General features: G+C 30.8%; 3 protein-coding genes across 12 annotated transcripts; 2 read left to right on the top strand and 1 right to left on the bottom strand.

Moving 5' to 3' along the window:
• Positions 1–336: 336 nt before the first annotated feature.
• LOC109812658 (EKC/KEOPS complex subunit tprkb-like protein) lies at positions 337–2,962 on the bottom strand. The gene is made up of 7 exons (XM_020376664.3): positions 2,802–2,962; positions 2,247–2,330; positions 1,637–1,703; positions 1,234–1,356; positions 1,070–1,153; positions 892–978; positions 337–792 (listed from the first exon to the last, which is right to left on the bottom strand). The coding sequence occupies exons 2-7, from the start codon at positions 2,312–2,314 to the stop codon at positions 706–708; spliced, it is 516 nt and encodes a 171-aa protein (XP_020232253.1). The 5' UTR covers positions 2,315–2,330; positions 2,802–2,962; the 3' UTR covers positions 337–705.
• Positions 2,963–5,480: 2,518 nt separating this feature from the next.
• LOC109812680 (galactoside 2-alpha-L-fucosyltransferase) lies at positions 5,481–9,208 on the top strand. 10 transcript variants are annotated; one of them, XR_003805399.2, is made up of 6 exons: positions 5,481–5,708; positions 5,890–6,229; positions 6,345–6,428; positions 6,774–8,239; positions 8,426–8,523; positions 8,618–9,208. XR_003805399.2 is itself a non-coding variant. In XM_020376699.3 (5 exons), exons 2-4 carry the CDS (start codon positions 5,935–5,937, stop codon positions 8,237–8,239), a joined length of 1,845 nt encoding a protein of 614 aa, XP_020232288.1. In that variant the 5' UTR covers positions 5,481–5,708; positions 5,890–5,934; the 3' UTR covers positions 8,350–9,208. The 10 variants fall into 10 exon arrangements, 4 of the variants coding, with proteins under 4 accessions (XP_020232288.1, XP_020232289.1, XP_020232290.1 ...); XR_002240939.3 differs by having other exon boundaries at positions 6,774–8,802; positions 8,869–9,208; XR_002240938.3 differs by having other exon boundaries at positions 6,774–8,802; positions 8,872–9,208.
• Positions 9,209–10,456: 1,248 nt separating this feature from the next.
• On the top strand, positions 10,457–13,909 carry LOC109812670 (uncharacterized). Its single transcript, XM_020376682.3, has 2 exons — positions 10,457–10,605; positions 13,485–13,909. The coding sequence occupies exon 2, from the start codon at positions 13,544–13,546 to the stop codon at positions 13,715–13,717; it is 174 nt and encodes a 57-aa protein (XP_020232271.1). The 5' UTR covers positions 10,457–10,605; positions 13,485–13,543; the 3' UTR covers positions 13,718–13,909.
• Positions 13,910–17,341: the final 3,432 nt, after the last annotated feature.

Here is a 17,341-nt window from a genome sequence, read left to right on the forward strand (position 1 = left end):
TTTAGTAGACGTACGCAAGAATACACTCTTTCTGATAATGTTAATAAATCTGACTGAAAATTAAGAATTTAGTTGGGAAAATATATAAAAGTGCTTTCTGATAGGAATTACCGATTCTCGCAGAAGTTCATGCTATGATAGAAATTAAATCGCGAAAACATATTAAAATTAGTTACATCACAGCAACAAGATTATGGACGATTAGTCGATAAAATGATAGGAATCAAAAATATTTACGAACTACCAGTCAATAGAATGATAGATTAACAAAACGAGTTTTGGGCCAATTTTCGCGTATTCGTGTCCATTTCTTTGAATGATAAAAAGAACGCCAAGTTGATTATCCCACTTTCATACTTGAATATAGAATAAAAATAAGGTCTACATAGCTAATAAACATTCAGATGAAGACCACTCACTTTTTCATGTGTCTTACAATTTGATTCCCTAATTCAGTCGTAGTGATTGTGTATGTCCTGATTTGGTAATCTTTTAATCAATATCGCTCCAGAAATCAAGTCCATGGCTCCATGCACATATTTAAGCAGGTAGGCATTAAAAGGAAATCAAAATTAGAACATGAAAGCTAAAGTATACATAATGGGAGCTTAAAGCTTTCTGTTAAATATTTCATGACATGTTCTACGGTAGATCAAGGAAAGATAAGGAAACTGGTAGTATATAAGCTGATCATGTTCATTCTTCTCACAAGGCATCACGAGCGGCTATTCGGCAAGTTATTGCATCAGCAAGTGATGATACTCCAAGTTCCGAGGCAGATATCTTGTAATGCTGAATCATAACAAATTATTGAATATGCTAGTTATGCACATAATTCATAATCATAAATATACATACAAAGGGATCTGGAATAGCGCAGCCCTTACAAACCTTCTGTATCTGGGATTGGTTTGCTCTCCCTTCCAGCTCCTCCAGATCAACCTCTTTGCCATTAATGAGCTTCTCCATAGCATTTATCTAGTTAAGTAAGTTACAGAGATCACACTTAAGATTTGTAGGTGAGAGAATTAAAAAAAAGGAAGCCATATTTTCTGTACAGTTGTCTCACCACATCAGGAGTAGCATCAAATCGAGCAGCAAGTACATAAGTTGTGCTGTCAGAGATGCCACATCTTTTCAAGGATTCAGTAATCTTGTTGCAAGACACACCAAAGTTAGCAACTCTAATTGGAAATATAAATCATAACAGGTTCAATAGCAATACATAATTACATGCTTGGACCCTGAGTAGTTGTAAACTAGCTCTGAATGAAGAGTGCGCGTGGTCAAAGAATCTCGTGACTTGGCTACAAGTGTCTTGTGTGCAGCAGCTAGAACAGGGAAAATATCTGGAATCTAGTTCAAATGAACATTAGAAAGAAGCAAAAATGTTGTTAACAGTCATTGTAAAAAATTAAGCACCAGCATCATTAGAATCCTCTCATGTTACATACTAACATGTGATGGTCATGTTATGAGAGAGAAAAAGAAACAAGTAAAATTATTAAATCCTCTATTGAAAATGGTGGGTTCAACTATAATTACTTCTGCATATTTTTCTCTCGTAACATGACCACTTGATCCTCTTGTAAATGGTGCTGGAGATGACATAAAACCCAAACATAAGAAATCATACAAGTAAAGCATTGAGGAATGCAACTTCTGGCTCCAATGTCCCGGCTTGCATACTTTCCAAGAGTTCTCTGGAATAATAAAAATTTCATAAGCTAAGTGCAGGTTCCCAATCTTTTGGATCAATTACAAATAAATAGATAAAGTTTTTTACAATGTATTCTGTAGATTTACTTTTACAGATAGGTGTATGACCATAAATAGCAAAAAGTTAGCAGTCAGCCAAACAATTACTAGGGACTTGGGAGGAACTGGTTTATCAACTATCATAAATTAACTATCGTAACTACACTACTAGCACCTAATGCTCTTACTAGTTATCACAAGCAAAAAGAATCAAATCAAACTCTAAACTATGTTAAAACTGAATTTTGAGACAAAGTGATCCCTTTTGTCTAGCGATAATATTTGAAAGTTACCCAAAAACAATCATTCACCTTATAACCATTTAACCTAACGACATAAATAATTTGAGGTAAACATAATTCTTATAATAACAGAACCGCCTTGACAGTTGGCATGAGGAAAAAAATCTTAAATTTAAACTAATTCTAAATTTCACTTGATGGCAACACTCCCATAACAAGCCGAGAGAAAGAGGGAGAGAAACTAACTTTGAATTGGTTACGTCGGAGTAGAGTGCAAGAGAAAGAGTGGTTCCATTTATATTGAACGACTTCATAGCTTCTGCTTCTAATCTGTAACAAATGCGTTAGCTGCTGAATGTAATAAGGAGAAAAACAGGAAAAATGAAATTACTCCAACCTACCAAATCTGTTTTTCACCTTTTCAATTTATCTTACTTAACAAAGCATATTATTTTCACTATCCAATTTATTTCCCCTTATATTTCTTCCCTATTTTCTCGTCCAAAAAAAGTTAGTATCCTTTGGTAAAGATAAGTATACTCAAATTCACTTATCCAAAACAACAGAAGTGCATTTGTTTCAAAGTTTGAACAAATTGCATAAACTAGGGCTTTAGCACACCCGCCTATCCCGGGAATTTCTCATGGACATTCTCCATCTGTGATAATAAATTATAACTCTGATTTAAGAAGTTCAAACAAGAAGAGGGGGAAAAGTAAAACTAAAACCAGTTTCAAGATTGAATTAGATAGAAAGAAGAGAAATTGCATAACGCAATAAACGCAGAAGTCGTGGGCTTACAGAGATGGTTAAGGTTGTCGTTGCGGCTGTCACACTACACAAAATGGGGTTCGGCTTTCCCACCAAAGCACACAGACGAGATGAGACTTGTGAATTTGTGATATACCAATTACCAAGTTTCTTGTCTTTTAAATTCTAGGGTTTATAAATTTTCAAATTTATAAAGAGCTCCTTCGTTACTTTGACAATTAAAAAACAGGGACTACTGCCGTATGACAAACAAACACCAACTTATTCAACAGCTTTTTAGTATGCGGTACATCATCCGGTGAACTGTGAACATAAATTAGTTTTCTCTTCTAAATTTACTACCATATATCTAATTTTATATTAGTTATTATAATAATTATTTTAATGAAATGATGATAATAATTATAAGAAAATAATGATAACAACCATAATAATGTCAATATTACTTAATTTATACTAATATATAAAGGAGATACTTTTTTTTAGTAATCACCTTAATTTTTATATTTTTTTAATTATTATATCTTTCTATTTTAAAAAATTAGAAAAAATATTTTTTTAATTTATATTAATATATAAAAGGATACCATTTTCAATAACTACGTGATCTCTATATTTTTTGACCATTATACCTTTTTGTTTTAAAAAATTAGAAGAAAAAAAATTAACCAAATTTAAGAACTTGAAACTAATGAATTAATCATAACACCAATTAGATCAATATACTTTTACTATTTTATTTTATTATTTTATTTTTAATAGAGACACGAAATATCTCAATCCTACTAGTATTAATAATAAAAGTATCGGTAGAATAATGCATGATAATAATGTTTATAGTGATAATAGTGTCTATTTTTGTCCATTAAATATTTTGGACTTTAGATTAAAAATAAATTTAAAATACTTTTTAGTATTTGTAGTTTTGTTTATTTTACTTTTTATTCTTTATAGTTTGAAATAATTTTTTAGTCCCTATATTTATATGTTTTTCAATCCTTTTTAATTCCTATAATTTAATATATATTTTTTATCTTTATATTTGTAGTTCTTTAATCCCTTTAGACTCTATTGTTAATATTTTTTTATAACATTAATATTAGAAGTCTTGAATTTTATAAGAGATAAAATAATATATCTTAGACTCTCGGTAATGGGTGTCGCATGTAAGGATTAAGAAATTGAAAACCTTTATCACCTTGATATAAAAGAGACAACATGAAAGAAAAATTAACAACAAGATTTAAGAGGATTAAAAAAATTGTAAACAAGATCTAAGAAGATTAAAAAATTGTAAAGATATAAACCAAAAAAATTATATTAAACTATAAGAGTTAAAAATGATTAAAAAATATATTAAAAATAAAAAGTTAAGTAAATGAAACTATAAAAAATTTAAAAAATATATATATATTTTAACCTAAAAATAAAAGTTAGAAAACATAAATAAAACAAAATTGATAACATTCTAATTCATGATAATAAATTCATAAAATAAAAATAATAAAAATAAAAGTATATCAAGAAATTCTTTAAAAATTAAATTAAATTAAAAAATTTAGAAAATGAAAACAAGTTAACATGAGCTAATTCCCTCGCTTGATTTGACTCATTTTAATATGTGAATTGAATTACACCATTTTGATTTGTAAAATATGAGTCACATTTTTTAACTCATTTGATTGAGTTGTGATTTGAAATGACACTTTTAAAAAACTTTAATTGTGATATAAAAAAAACATAAACATGATAATACTTTTTAATTTATTAATTTATATTCTCATAATATTTATTTTATATAAAAAAAATTAAAGAGAGAAAATGACACTTCAATTTAAGACAAAATATTTGTTCTTAGAAATATTTAAAGAGGTTTCACTCTAAGAAGACAAATGAAAACTAAAATCTACCATCAATCATATCTTATTCTACTTGATCAACCATTAAGATTATTATTGAAATATTTGTTAGTGTTTATCTTAAATCATTCAATAAATTTTTGAAGAAAAAAAATACATTTTATTTATTAATGTAGAAAATTTAAAATATATTTTTAATCTTTATATAAACAAATTGATTTTGATTTTGATTTTAATTAAACAAATGTTCTTCATTCCTACATAAGCCAACATTAAAATATTTTTAGGCTTAAATATGTTTTAAATCCCTCAAATTTAGGATAAATTTGTTTTTGTCCCTCAAATTTAAAATTATTATTTTTAGTCCCTGTAATTTCAAAAAAAAATTATTTTAGTCCTTATATTCAAATTTTGTTAAGAAATTCATCAAACATTATTGCATAAAATCTATCTATTAGTGTCCTTATTAGTAAAAATATCACATTATATCTGTTTGATATTGTATAACTGTCTTAATTAGTCATTTTCAAATATGTTATTAATAACTGAAGAGACTAAAACAAGATTTTTAAAAATTACATAGACTAAAAATAATAATTTTAAATTTGAGAGACTAAAAATAAATTTATCTTAAATTTGAGGGATTAAAAACATATTTAAATAATATTTTTATTATCATTATAATTCCTACACATTAAAAAGACTGTATGTTACTTGATAACAGATAATAATAATTTTATACTTTAACAAATAAAAAAAAATATCTCAAAATAAAAAATTTGTAAGAAATTCGAAATGTATTTAAATTATAAACAAAATGACAAAATCATTTTAAAGATCTTGGGTGAAATCTCATGTATTACTAGAATAAAATAGTTGATCCCAAAAACAAAATGGCGCTGAATCAGATCACAGTTGTCGGAAATCATTTTACAATTTCCCCCTTATGGATTACGACTTTCGACACAAATAATTGCAGGCAGTAGTGAAGGAAGCTGTTTTGGAGAAAACAAATTGTTCGTCAATTTCTGCTTTATCGCTCGCATTGTCAAATTCGATTCCGACACAAACGAAATGAGTAAGTAAACTTGAGGATCTGGCTGTAACCCTTGTTTTGATGAATCACCTTCAATATAACTTGCTTCCTCTCTTGGGCTTCGTTCGATTTCTTATATATGTAATATGTTGATCCTTCTTTGTATTGCATAATGGTATCAGTATGTGCTTCTATTTCAATGTACACGTTGTTGAAAATGCAGGCAATTATTTAATTCATATCTGAATCTGCATGCTATCGAGTCACGATGGATAAAGTAGTAGGGTGGAGTTTGAAGAGCTTCAGAACATTATTGGTTGTGGCTTCTGTAACCTTCCCTATTTTAGTCACATTTACTCTCATACGCCAAAACTCAACTTTTGATGTCGTCCAAGGATTTAACGCCTTGACTGGAAGAACCCAGAATACTACTACTAATGTCGTAAAACAAGGGACACAAAATGCTACTACTGCTGATGTCTTAAAACAAGGGTCTCCAAATGCTGGAGTTCAAGCTGGGAGACAAAAAGATCAGAATATTATTATTAGAGAGTCAGCTGTAGGTAACTTCACTCTTTTCAGAATATTAATGTTATGCCATTGCGCCTTTAATTCATTACAAGTTACTTCATCTAATGTCCTTGACATCTGATCTGATTTCTCTAAATTATATGTTAGACAAGATTTTGGGAGACAAAAATAAAAATGCTACACCTGGGATCTTAGAAGAACGAAATCAGGCAATAACAATCTCAGACATTGGTAATACTCTTGCTTGCAGCTTAATTTCAGCATATTTTATTTCTTCATTTTTCTTACTCTGTTATTCATTTTCTTATTTTTATAATGCATAATATACAAAGGAATAGTTTCAAGATTTCGGTAAGCGTCTATTTGTAACAAATACTTACAACTTCTTGTACTTAGACCTGGCATGTTTATTTTGTTGAATACTTGAGAAAAATACCAATCAATACCAGCATTGGTTGGTTATCATTGGTTAAAACACTTGGATTTTTTCTAGCAAGATCATATATTAAAATGAGCTCAGAGATGGTTTTATAAAATTGTGTATGATTTTTATTTTCTTTATTTCCGCATCTACAGGTCTAAAGAATCATTCATTTGAAGATGGGAAGAATGTTCCGTCCCCACCTACTACTACCATTGCTAATGACAAACTCCTTGACGGACTTCTAGTTTCCTCATTTGATGAAGCATCGTGCTTAAGTAGATACCAAACTTACTTATACCGTAAAGCTTCTCCTCATAAACCTTCTAAATATCTGATATCCAAGCTACGAGACTATGAACATCTTCATCGAAGTTGTGGACCTTATACCAAATTCTACAATAAAATCATGAGAAAGGGCGCAAAATTTAGCAAAAATGGTACCAGTACGAAGTGCAAGTATCTTGTCTGGACAGCTTCCAATGGCTTAGGGAATAGGATAGTAACCTTGGCTGCAGCATTTCTTTATGCTATCCTTACAGACCGTGTTCTACTAGTCAAATTCGGGGCAGATATGTTTGGTCTCTTTTGTGAGCCATTTCCTGATTCCTCATGGTTATTGCCCAGGAATTTTCCTTATTGGAAAGATCAGAAACATATTGAAACGTATGAAAGCATGTTACAGAATAGCAGGGAAAACAGTTCACAGGAGTTTTTGCCATCATTTCTTATTCTTAATCTACAGCACACCCATGACGGTCACAATAATTTTTTTCATTGCGATCCAAGTCAAGATCTTCTCCAGAAAATTCCTGTGCTGATTTTATTGTCGGATCAATATTTTGTCCCTTCTCTTTTTATGATTCCGTCATTTAGACAAGATCTAAGTAAAATGTTCCCGGAGAAAGACACAGTTTTTCATCATTTGGGACGTTACCTTTTACACCCATCAAATGAGCCATGGGAAATAATTAGAAAATTCTATGAGGCACACCTAGCCAAGGCAAATGAGAGGATTGGGCTGCAGATTAGAGTATTTAATACTCATCGAGCACCACATCAAACCATTATCAATGAAATTATGGCCTGCGCCCTTCAGCATAAGTTGCTGCCTGATTTTGACATACAAAAGTCAACAACTTCTCCTTTGAAGAAGACCTCAAAAGCTGTTCTGGTAGCATCTTTATTCTCAGAATATGGTGAGAAGCTGAAGAATATGTATCAGGAAAATACAACTGTGACGATGGAAGTAATAAGAGTTTATCAACCAAGTCATGAAGAGCGTCAAAAGTCAAATAATGACATGCACAACATTAAGGCATGGACTGAAATATATTTGCTGAGTTTGTGTGATGCATTGATTACAAGCCCCAAGTCTACTTTTGGGTATGTTGCTCATAGTCTTGGAGGTTTGAAGCCATGGATTTTGCAGAGGGCATACGGGGAAACCATCCCAAACCCACCTTGTCGACAAGCCAAGTCCATGGAGCCTTGTTTCCATTATCCTCCCAAGTATGACTGTAGGGTCAACAGCACAGTTGATTTTACTTCACTTTTTCATCATATGAAGCATTGTGAAGATGTATCTAGTGGATTGAGGCTGGTTAATACTAATCACTAGGTAATGAACAAACTCAATATGAGAATCGAGTCATTGGCTTTGCCAACTAATGTCAATAATTCCTGTTTGCTCTAATATTTAACTACATTACTTTCTTCTTTGTTTGACAGCATTTGAGGTTGTCATGAACAATAGAAACATCCCTTGGTTTTGCAATTTCCTCATCTCACTTTTCACTATTTCCAGTCACTCAGGGATCCTCATATTTCTAAATATCTGGGTTAGAGGCTAAAGATTTTATTTTTTGCAAGGCAAATTGAATGCGGGCATTTGTGTGCTCCCATGTATGTAATTGTGGTGTTGTGGATCACGTGACTGAAATCCTCTTCTAGTGCCTGTGCTAATATATTTTTTTAACCTTGGTGATTTGTTTTATAGGCCATAGACAAATTTCCAGTAATACCAAATGGACTGCAACTGATTAGGATACTGTTCTCCACCATGTAATCCTGCCCTACAAAATGGTTATCTGGATTCGAACCCGTTCACAACATTGAAGGTGGTTTGTGTTCATGGGGACTACTGGTAATGTTTGAAAGCTTTAAGAATGAGTGGCATTGGAGGTGAAATCCTAAATATATCCTCAATGACAACATAAAGGCTATTATTGATGGATGTATTTTTTACAGCAGGGATCGTGTTGGTTCTCCATTCTGAGAAAGGCCATTGTAGATATAATTCAACTTGGGAAGGATGGTCTGTCAACAGAAACCCACACAAGATATATGCATCATTCAGTATCCTATATGCATCATTCATTAGATATAATTCTCAAGGCATGTTATGATTAGTTTGGCTAAATGGTTCTTGCCAATAACTCCTTTTCACCCCTTGTTTTTACTGTTATTTGTTCATTAACTTACATCATTAAATTGTGTATTTAGAAATTTTGTAATATTCAAACAATCAATTTTGTAATATTGTTATATATCTAAACAATGTAATGACCAGTACCATTTACCCATTTAATTCAAGAGAAGTAAAATTCAATTCGGCATCCTACTCATAAACGAGGCAAGTTAATATTTAAGGTCATATAACCAGAGTGGACCAATTCGGTTGACCCATTTTGGGCAAGCTTGGTGGCAGTGCTGGCCAAAATGTGGGAAGGCTGGTGATTTTGTGATCCCAAAATAAAAGTGGGAAAAATAGATAAGAAAAAGAAGAAAAATGAGAAGACTAAAAAAATAAAATTCATAGCAAAAGAAAATAGTTACGGTGAAGAGGAAAAGAAAGGTAACAAAAAAATGAAAAAATGTTTTAGTTGTTAAAAGTTTAGAAGAATCGATAATCTTATAAGCAGCATAAATGCATTTGACAGAGATTTTTGGAGGAAAAAAAATGAAGATCCTATGTCCCATTTTGTCTATAAGCATTTCTTTATTATTTTTCTTCTTTTATTTCCCCTAACTCTCAACTTGATAGTGTTACAAATCTTAAAAAGTCTGATTTGATTAATGAAATATGAAAGATTGCCTTTGATTTTCTAATATTTAGTAAACAAAGTTTGTACTTCTACACGCTTTGAATTCATTGTTTTGCAAAGACAACTTAAGCATAAATTAAGAAAAAAAATTGATTAAGGAAAGTTATTTTCTTTGATAAAGGCAAAGTTGGTTCTCAAATGACCTATGCTATAGTAAATTATTCCTAAGGTCTCTTAGCTTGGGTAGATTTGCCTTCAAATAACTTATACTACGTTACATTTTAATTTTTAACCTACTTAAATTTTAGTTTATAATCGTAAATGTAAATAATATTTTATCTTTATAAAAATCAATTTGCTGAAAAGAAATTATATCTTCTTTTAAACAAAAACAATAAATTTAATTTTAAAGTAAGAATTTATTTTAATTTTAGTAATTACATTTTTTATTTATTATTTTCATTATATATTTAAATTTCACAGTGAATAAAATAGAATGTAGTATATTGACGTAAAATTATTGTCTCTTATTTGAATATTAATATTGTTTAACTCGTGTAATATACTGTTTATTATATAAATAATTGAAATTCATAATAAATTATATATAAATAATATTATATTTGAATATATAAATTATATTTAAAATTTATACTGATATAGATTTTTAAAAATATAAATTATATCTTAAATTTATGGTGAATAATTTTATCGTAAAAATATTATTTTATTTATTTATTAATAATTTATTTTAAAATAATAATATTTAATTTATAAATAATTATAATAAATTGAAAATTATTTTGAATGCTTTAACTTGAAGGATCCGCGGAGGCGGGTAGTGAGCGAGATTTGTATACATTTGTTGGTTCCTTCGGGCGTCGCTCCACCACCGTGGGCATCATCTCCGATTGCTCCACCAAACCCTTCTTCACTTCAGGTATCCTAACATTCTCTCCTCTTTCCTCGCTTAGCTTTACCCGTTCTGTTCGTATTAATTAAATCTACAACACAACAGAATTTCTTCTTGTGCAAATTTCATTATGTATCTGTTTCTGTTTTAGGTTACTTCAATTTTTATAGATTGATTTTATGCTAATCGCAGTTTAGTCGTCACTGATAAAGATGGTCTGTTGAACTTTTAAGTGTTTAGGAATCTAATTCATCTGGGGACGGGAAAGGGAAATAGCTGTTATGTCTCTCTTTATTGATAATATTTGTACACTGCTTTTCTTGCTAAAACCCTTTCATTAATGGACATAACTTAGCTGTGCTACTTTAAGTGCTTACTCTTTCGATCAAATTTAGAGTTTTACCTCGGTAATCCCTAGGTTAAAGGTTGACAAGATATAAGTCCAATTTACTCATTATTATATGACATATTGAGTCTTGAACTTTGCTCCACTGCAATTGCATGGCAATAACTTTTTGTTTTAGTTTTGTATCCCACTGTAATTGGTGCACTTTTCTTTTTCTAGGATTGAAAATTCAATTGCTCTATAACTTATTTCACTGTGAGCTGTAATTAGTTTTTGCTATGTAAGTTTTTGAATGTCCTTCCAAAGATCATGTGAAGACACTTATTAATCAAATTTGTAAATTTATACTTAATACTATTTACGTTTACTCCTCCAATAGTGAGAGAGAATATATAAATTGCAAGTTCTGGTTTGGGATAAATTATACTATAAACAGTATTGTAAATTACATATGTTTTAGATTTTGTAAATCATGTAGACTCTTCTCATGTGGTTCATGTTTTTCACCTCTTGTTTTTAATTTCCCAAAAGTTGTATTGGTTGATTTGGTTAATGGTTTCTTGAATCTTTGAAGATTTACCTAGCACAAAGGAACCTCCACTGTAATGGATAACGGAACTTTGTAATGTACTTGCTCACTTTAGGGACTTTTCCAAATTTGTTTTTAATGAAATAATCACCTTTTTGGAAAAAGGGTGCAAAGCTGCATGTTGAGTTGAATAGAATTACAGAATATGGCATTAGCAGGCATTCTGAGAGTCTTGGGGTTGGGGTTTGCATATCAACTGAGTAATGCAATATGGTATGATTGATTATTTATGCACATGTATCTTTGTTTCGACTTTCAATGTCCATCGTTTACATTACATTAATATTTTGATTCATATTATAATATAAAGTAAAACAACAATTAGCATTTTTTTTTTATTTTCATATACTTTACTGTTTCTACTTATTTGTGGATAGATAAAGTGGAGTGAGTGAACTTAAATATTCTACTATGCATGGAACTCATTTTTTCATTTTTGTTATTTATGCAAAATATTTACGTTGAAAACAGAATTTTAACTAAACTTCCATAGGTTTTGCTCAAACATCTAAGAACTCTTTATATTTTTCATCTTCATGCAAAGAAATTCCACATGTTAACTCAAGGCAAAAGCCTCAACTACAGCCCCCTTCCCATCTACTTTTCTCCTTCTTCCTCCACCTTCTTCCCTTCTGGTTTATCTTCTTTTCTTCTTGTTTTGGTTATTTGGGTTTCACTTTGCATTTTCCTTGGCTGTATTGCTCTGTTATTGCATATCTGTTTGGGCCTGTGCTATACTACATTGTTTTCTGTTTGTATTTTCTTCTGGGTTATACTGTGGCCATCTCTGTTAATTTGCTACTAGTCAGGTTGGATATCTTCCTATATGCTTCTAGAACATAGGTATATTTGTAATTATCTCTTTTTAGGTCCAACACATACTGATTGAGTTTTATGAGATGTATATAAATGTGAGCATAGTTTTTCATACATATTGGTGCTTCTATTTGTACATGATTCTCATTTAAGATATATTGTATTTTGTATCTACTATCTAGGGCCTGTTTGGATAAGCTTCTCTAAAGGAATGCCAAAAAAGAAAAATTGGAATAAACTTTTCCATAAGCTAAAACTAGCTTATGATGCATGAGTTAAAAACAAGATTTTGGAGAAGTAATAGGAGAGAGCTTCTACAAATTAGCTATGCATAAGCTAGTTTCAACTTATGGAAAAGTTTATTTCATTTTTCTTGCCATTTTTTCCCCTTAGAAGTGGTTTTTGAGAAGTTTACCCAAACAGACCCCTTGTATAGTATGAGCTATATTTTAGAATAGCTTCAGTTTGATATGCTATATGACAAACGTTACGTATCATTCCAGCAACCTATAGGCAAGTGATCTATTCTCAAATCAGGAGTAGAACTTTGGTTTCGTGAATGATAAATTAGAAGAACTAATTGGGAATAGTTTTTCGTAATGTTTTCTGAATCATGTAAAACACTAGTATGCACTTGAAAGTTGAAACTGTTTTATGATTTTTTATCTTATGATTGTTGTTTGCTAGAAATTTCATATAATTTTCTATCAGTCTAAAAGTCTATTTTATTGTGTTAAATACAACATATTTTTTTTATGATTAATAATTTCATTTACAACTTAAGTTGACAAAAAATAATAAATGATTAATATTTGAATTAATCTTTTGAAATAAAAGGTTAATTCAAAAGAAACCAGTAATAATTAGTTTTAAACCGGAAAAAGCTCAAATTTATATCGATTTACATAACTAGTTTTAATTTGAACAGTTCTGAACTACAGTTCTCTTGTTTGCCAAGCACTCCTTAAGATTAGAAGTTGGAGGCACTATTTTGCATCCATACACTACTCATTTAAAAAATGTTTCATTATGTGAGTGGTGTCCTTTATTATATGGCTGTATTTTTTTTTTCCTCCCAACCAATGGTCAACCACAAACTCCAAAATTTCTTCTTATATGATTTTAACTAAATGCTGATTTGCTTATTTCTGACAGTGATTCTTGCTAAAGCAATTTCTCAATAGCACAAATTCATAGCAAGCACTTGAGCAACTATGGGTATAATTAGGAGTTGCTTCTCTTTCATAGCAGGGACAGTCTGTGGGGTTTATTTGGCTCAGAATTATCAAGTTCCTAACATCACGAAGTTAGCTGACACTGCGTTGTTCATGGCAAAAGTTGTTGAGGAAAAATACCGCAAGCCCAAGAAGAAGGATGATGATGGTTAGTGCCTAACTGGGTGCTATATTGGAATCAGGTTCTTTTTTTTTTTATCAAGAGGTTCTTGTTTTGTTTTCTTTTAAAGTCCTGGATTTTAGGATCAAATACCTCAATTAACTGAACTTTTGGAAAACACAAATTAGTAGAAGATTTTATTTTTATGGAAGCATTCATAGCAATTATAAGCTTATTATTTTGTCCTTTCCTGGGAAAACATTCTCATTCTTCTGTTGTCTTTCTTGCTCTGAATCTTACTCTTGGACACTATTTAAAAAGTATCGTATCATATGTTTAGTTTCTTAAATCTTGGATGATAAGTTAGCTTCGAGCCAGAAATCTGTTTCATGGTCATCAGAGTTGTGTTTAATATTCAATTACAATTTATTTCCCTAGAAACAAATAATTTTTGTGATATTATCCATTATCTGATGCTTTTAATGATTAATATCTTATCAGGTTTTTTTTTTTACCTTGTTATCTTGTTAGTTTATTGAACAATTTGCTTATGTTTTTGAGTTTTTTGGTTTAACAAGTTAACATGGATAAGATGTCAGGACTGTTTTGGTGGGCTCTGATTTTTCACTTACTCTTGCGTGTTGCAAGTTCCAACACCTACAGGAATAAGACTTGGTTATTGTTGTTTTTTACGGTACCACCTTATAAATGTACAAATCTTTCCCCTTGGCAACCTCTTTTCATAAATGTATATTGGTATGGCTCACATTGAGCAAACATAGAAGATGTATTTAAATCACGAGGTCTCCCTCTTAAAAGGCTTAATTTTTTAGGATGGGATCTTTTCTTTTTTTTTCTTTTTCTTTATAACCTGCCAACGTAAAAAAGGGTAATCTTAAAAGGAGCGACCTAAGAAAGAGTCCTCAGGGAAAGAGTTATGGGATATGCAATGTCATGACCCACTTTAAGCAAACATGGAGCATTTACTTGTTACTAATCATGTCCTTTCTTCTTAAAAGGTCTATCCTCCCGTTTTTGGATGGATTTCAGTCATAACAGGTAATAATTGATTTATAAATAAATGCTTTAAAAATAAAGTCGAGCAATAAACTCAAACAAGTTATACTTCCTTTATCTTTATAAGACTGACTTAATACTAACAACTTATACCTCCTTTAAAATAATAAAAATAAAAATAAATAAATAAACTCAAACAAGTCAGTAGCATGGAAAGATGTAGGCTGGGCTTAATTTAAAATGTCCTTTTACTATACATAAATGTACATAACCTATACTAATCAACAACGTGAATGGTCTAGCAATGTTTGATTGAATGTATTCAACTTCATTCATTAATGATTATACTTGGTTATTTGTGATATTTTCCGTTGAGACATCTAGTTATAATATTTTAAAAATATATCTGTCTACACTATCAAGTGCAATATTGAATATCATCGTTGATTGCTTAGATAAAGTATCTTAACTGGAAAGTATATGCAGTGACGAGAAATTCCGTTTATACTCTTAAGAATTTTTAATTAATAATTTATTTTACTGTTGGAAATCCCCCCTCCCCATAAAATTCCCACTTGAAGTTTCACTTTCAGTATGAATTATATGTCTTTCCATATACAATAACTTCTGGTACTAGGTCATTTTCTTCTGATGGATAAAATAAGTATGAACATGTTGAAAATTGGTCGTACTTCAAAAATTAAAAATTATTTTTGGGTACAGCGCTGACGAAAGGGAAAAGCTATCTTATAACGAAAGCAGCACCTAAAGCATCAGCCAACGAGCTAGGTTAATGTTGAAGTAACAACATAATTAATTGATTATATGGATATGTATAATTTTATCTAAAGCGGTAAAGCCCATATAAAATTTTGTTGGTAACTTAGATGGCCTTAATTCACTCTTTTTCTTACATAACTTTTTATTTTGTTTTCTGTTTTCTAAAATTTATATAATAAAAAGTGAAAGAAAAAATATTTAAACCATTTCTTGTGCAATTTTGTAAAACAAGAAATAAATTAAAAAAAAATGGAAATAGGGCCCTTAATTATTATCAAGAGTTTTTCCTAGAAAATAGAAGAAAACGGTACTGTGCGATGTTTGGTCCTCCTCAACAACAATTAATTATTAATGTGTTGGAAGTGGAAAGGAATAGGGTGACATATGATTGCATGGGAAATAAAAGAGAATTTGAAGGTAGTAGAATTTCACCCGCAAACAACAAATATTGTGTTGGTGGAATGGTGTTGATAGAGGTCCCACACATTCCACCAGCACCCATGTTCTTTTGCTCACAATAAAAAGTTAACCATGTCTCTGTGCACTGCACATTAGCAAATAGCAATAGCAACATTCCACCTATCATTCCCTTAAGACAGCTAATTATGTCTATGTGTTGTGCACTTCCCTTATCTGTGGGCAAGTAAAGTAACAAAGAGGCATATGCTCAGAGCAATTGCAGATGATGTGGACACCACTCTAAGATACATCATACGTATACCTTTAATTCGTTACATTCTTCACTGCTTTGGTTCAATAAGAGGGTGACCTGTAGTGATGCCTAAAAAGTAGAAAGTAGAAAGCAGAAAACAAAGCATCTTATAGGTCTGATACCATGCAAAGAGGAGGAAGAACTAGAATTTCTTTATTCTGAGATATTCCAACTTCTGATTAATAACACCCCTTTTCTGCCACTAGTTGTTCTGGTATATAGAACAACAATTAAAATAAACCGGAAAAAAAAAAAGAAGTAAAGATAGAGAATTTACTTTAGCTTTTTTTTTTTTTTGACGATATATTTTTTCAACACATCCAAATTTACTTTAACTACAAATAACACAATTGCGTATGATGACAATCCAAAACAGTTTCACCCAACAGGCCAACACCACTGTCCAGTTACTTTTTACCAAACTATTAACAATTTCCCTTCATTTTGTTTCACCCGTTACCTAATTTTATCTATTCCGAAATGTCCTAGTACCGTCATTGGGAACCTCATACTCAGTACAAAATGCAGACACGTGTAACTTTGAGCACAGAATGAATTCAGTTAATATTGTGAGTAATATTTATTTTCCTTAGCAAAGTGTGCTTTGCATTTACAGTATATTTTTTAGCGTAATTTTTATTTTGATACAGTAATGTGAATAAACTAATTGCAAGATATGTAGTCCACCCTAATCAAATTATATACGATAAGAATCAAATTCACTATTGTAGAAAATCACGTTATCTATCTAGCCGCGTAATATCTGTCTTCAACCATGACCCAAATTTATATGACAGTGTATTTTAGTGCAACATGGGACCGGAGCTGCAATGTAAGAATGATGGAAGACAAGATATCATCGTTATCCAACCATGTGTGAGTATGAAGTGTGAACCTCTGGTCAAAAATTACCAAACAAAAAAAGAGCTAAAATGAGTAGTATCTCTAGATTCTAAGCAGTGCACGTGGTCTAGTGATGCGTATGAGACAAAATAATTGCGCATAAAATAAAACCTCTCATCCCATCTTCATGTTTCAACCAGTATATGTAATGCATAATAATATTAATTAATAACAATAATGTATACTTCATTACTGCCCCCAACATTATCACACTTTCAGCAGTATTTGCATCCCTTTTCTTTTCTCTCGTCTTCACGTAAGTGAT

This window comes from Cajanus cajan, chromosome 10 (assembly GCF_000230855.2).
Source record: "Cajanus cajan strain Asha chromosome 10, NIPB_CcT2T_4, whole genome shotgun sequence".
Taxonomy (NCBI): domain Eukaryota; kingdom Viridiplantae; phylum Streptophyta; class Magnoliopsida; order Fabales; family Fabaceae; genus Cajanus; species Cajanus cajan.

Excerpts from the sequence above, each read along its gene's own strand:
- LOC109812680 (XM_020376699.3), top strand. The coding sequence starts at position 5,935 with ATGGATAAAGTAGTAGGGTGGAGTTTGAAGAGCTTCAGAACATTATTG. Across the intron at positions 6,230-6,344 it reads TATTAGAGAGTCAGCTGTAG|ACAAGATTTTGGGAGACAAA; the intron begins GTAACTTCACTC and ends ATTATATGTTAG. Across the intron at positions 6,429-6,773 it reads AATAACAATCTCAGACATTG|GTCTAAAGAATCATTCATTT; the intron begins GTAATACTCTTG and ends CCGCATCTACAG.
- LOC109812670 (XM_020376682.3), top strand. The coding sequence starts at position 13,544 with ATGGGTATAATTAGGAGTTGCTTCTCTTTCATAGCAGGGACAGTCTGT.
- LOC109812658 (XM_020376664.3), bottom strand. The coding sequence starts at position 2,314 with ATGAAGTCGTTCAATATAAATGGAACCACTCTTTCTCTTGCACTCTAC. Across the intron at positions 1,357-1,636 it reads CATTCCTCAATGCTTTACTT|ATTCCAGATATTTTCCCTGT; the intron begins GTATGATTTCTT and ends CATTTGAACTAG. Across the intron at positions 793-891 it reads ACCAATCCCAGATACAGAAG|CATTACAAGATATCTGCCTC; the intron begins GTTTGTAAGGGC and ends GTTATGATTCAG.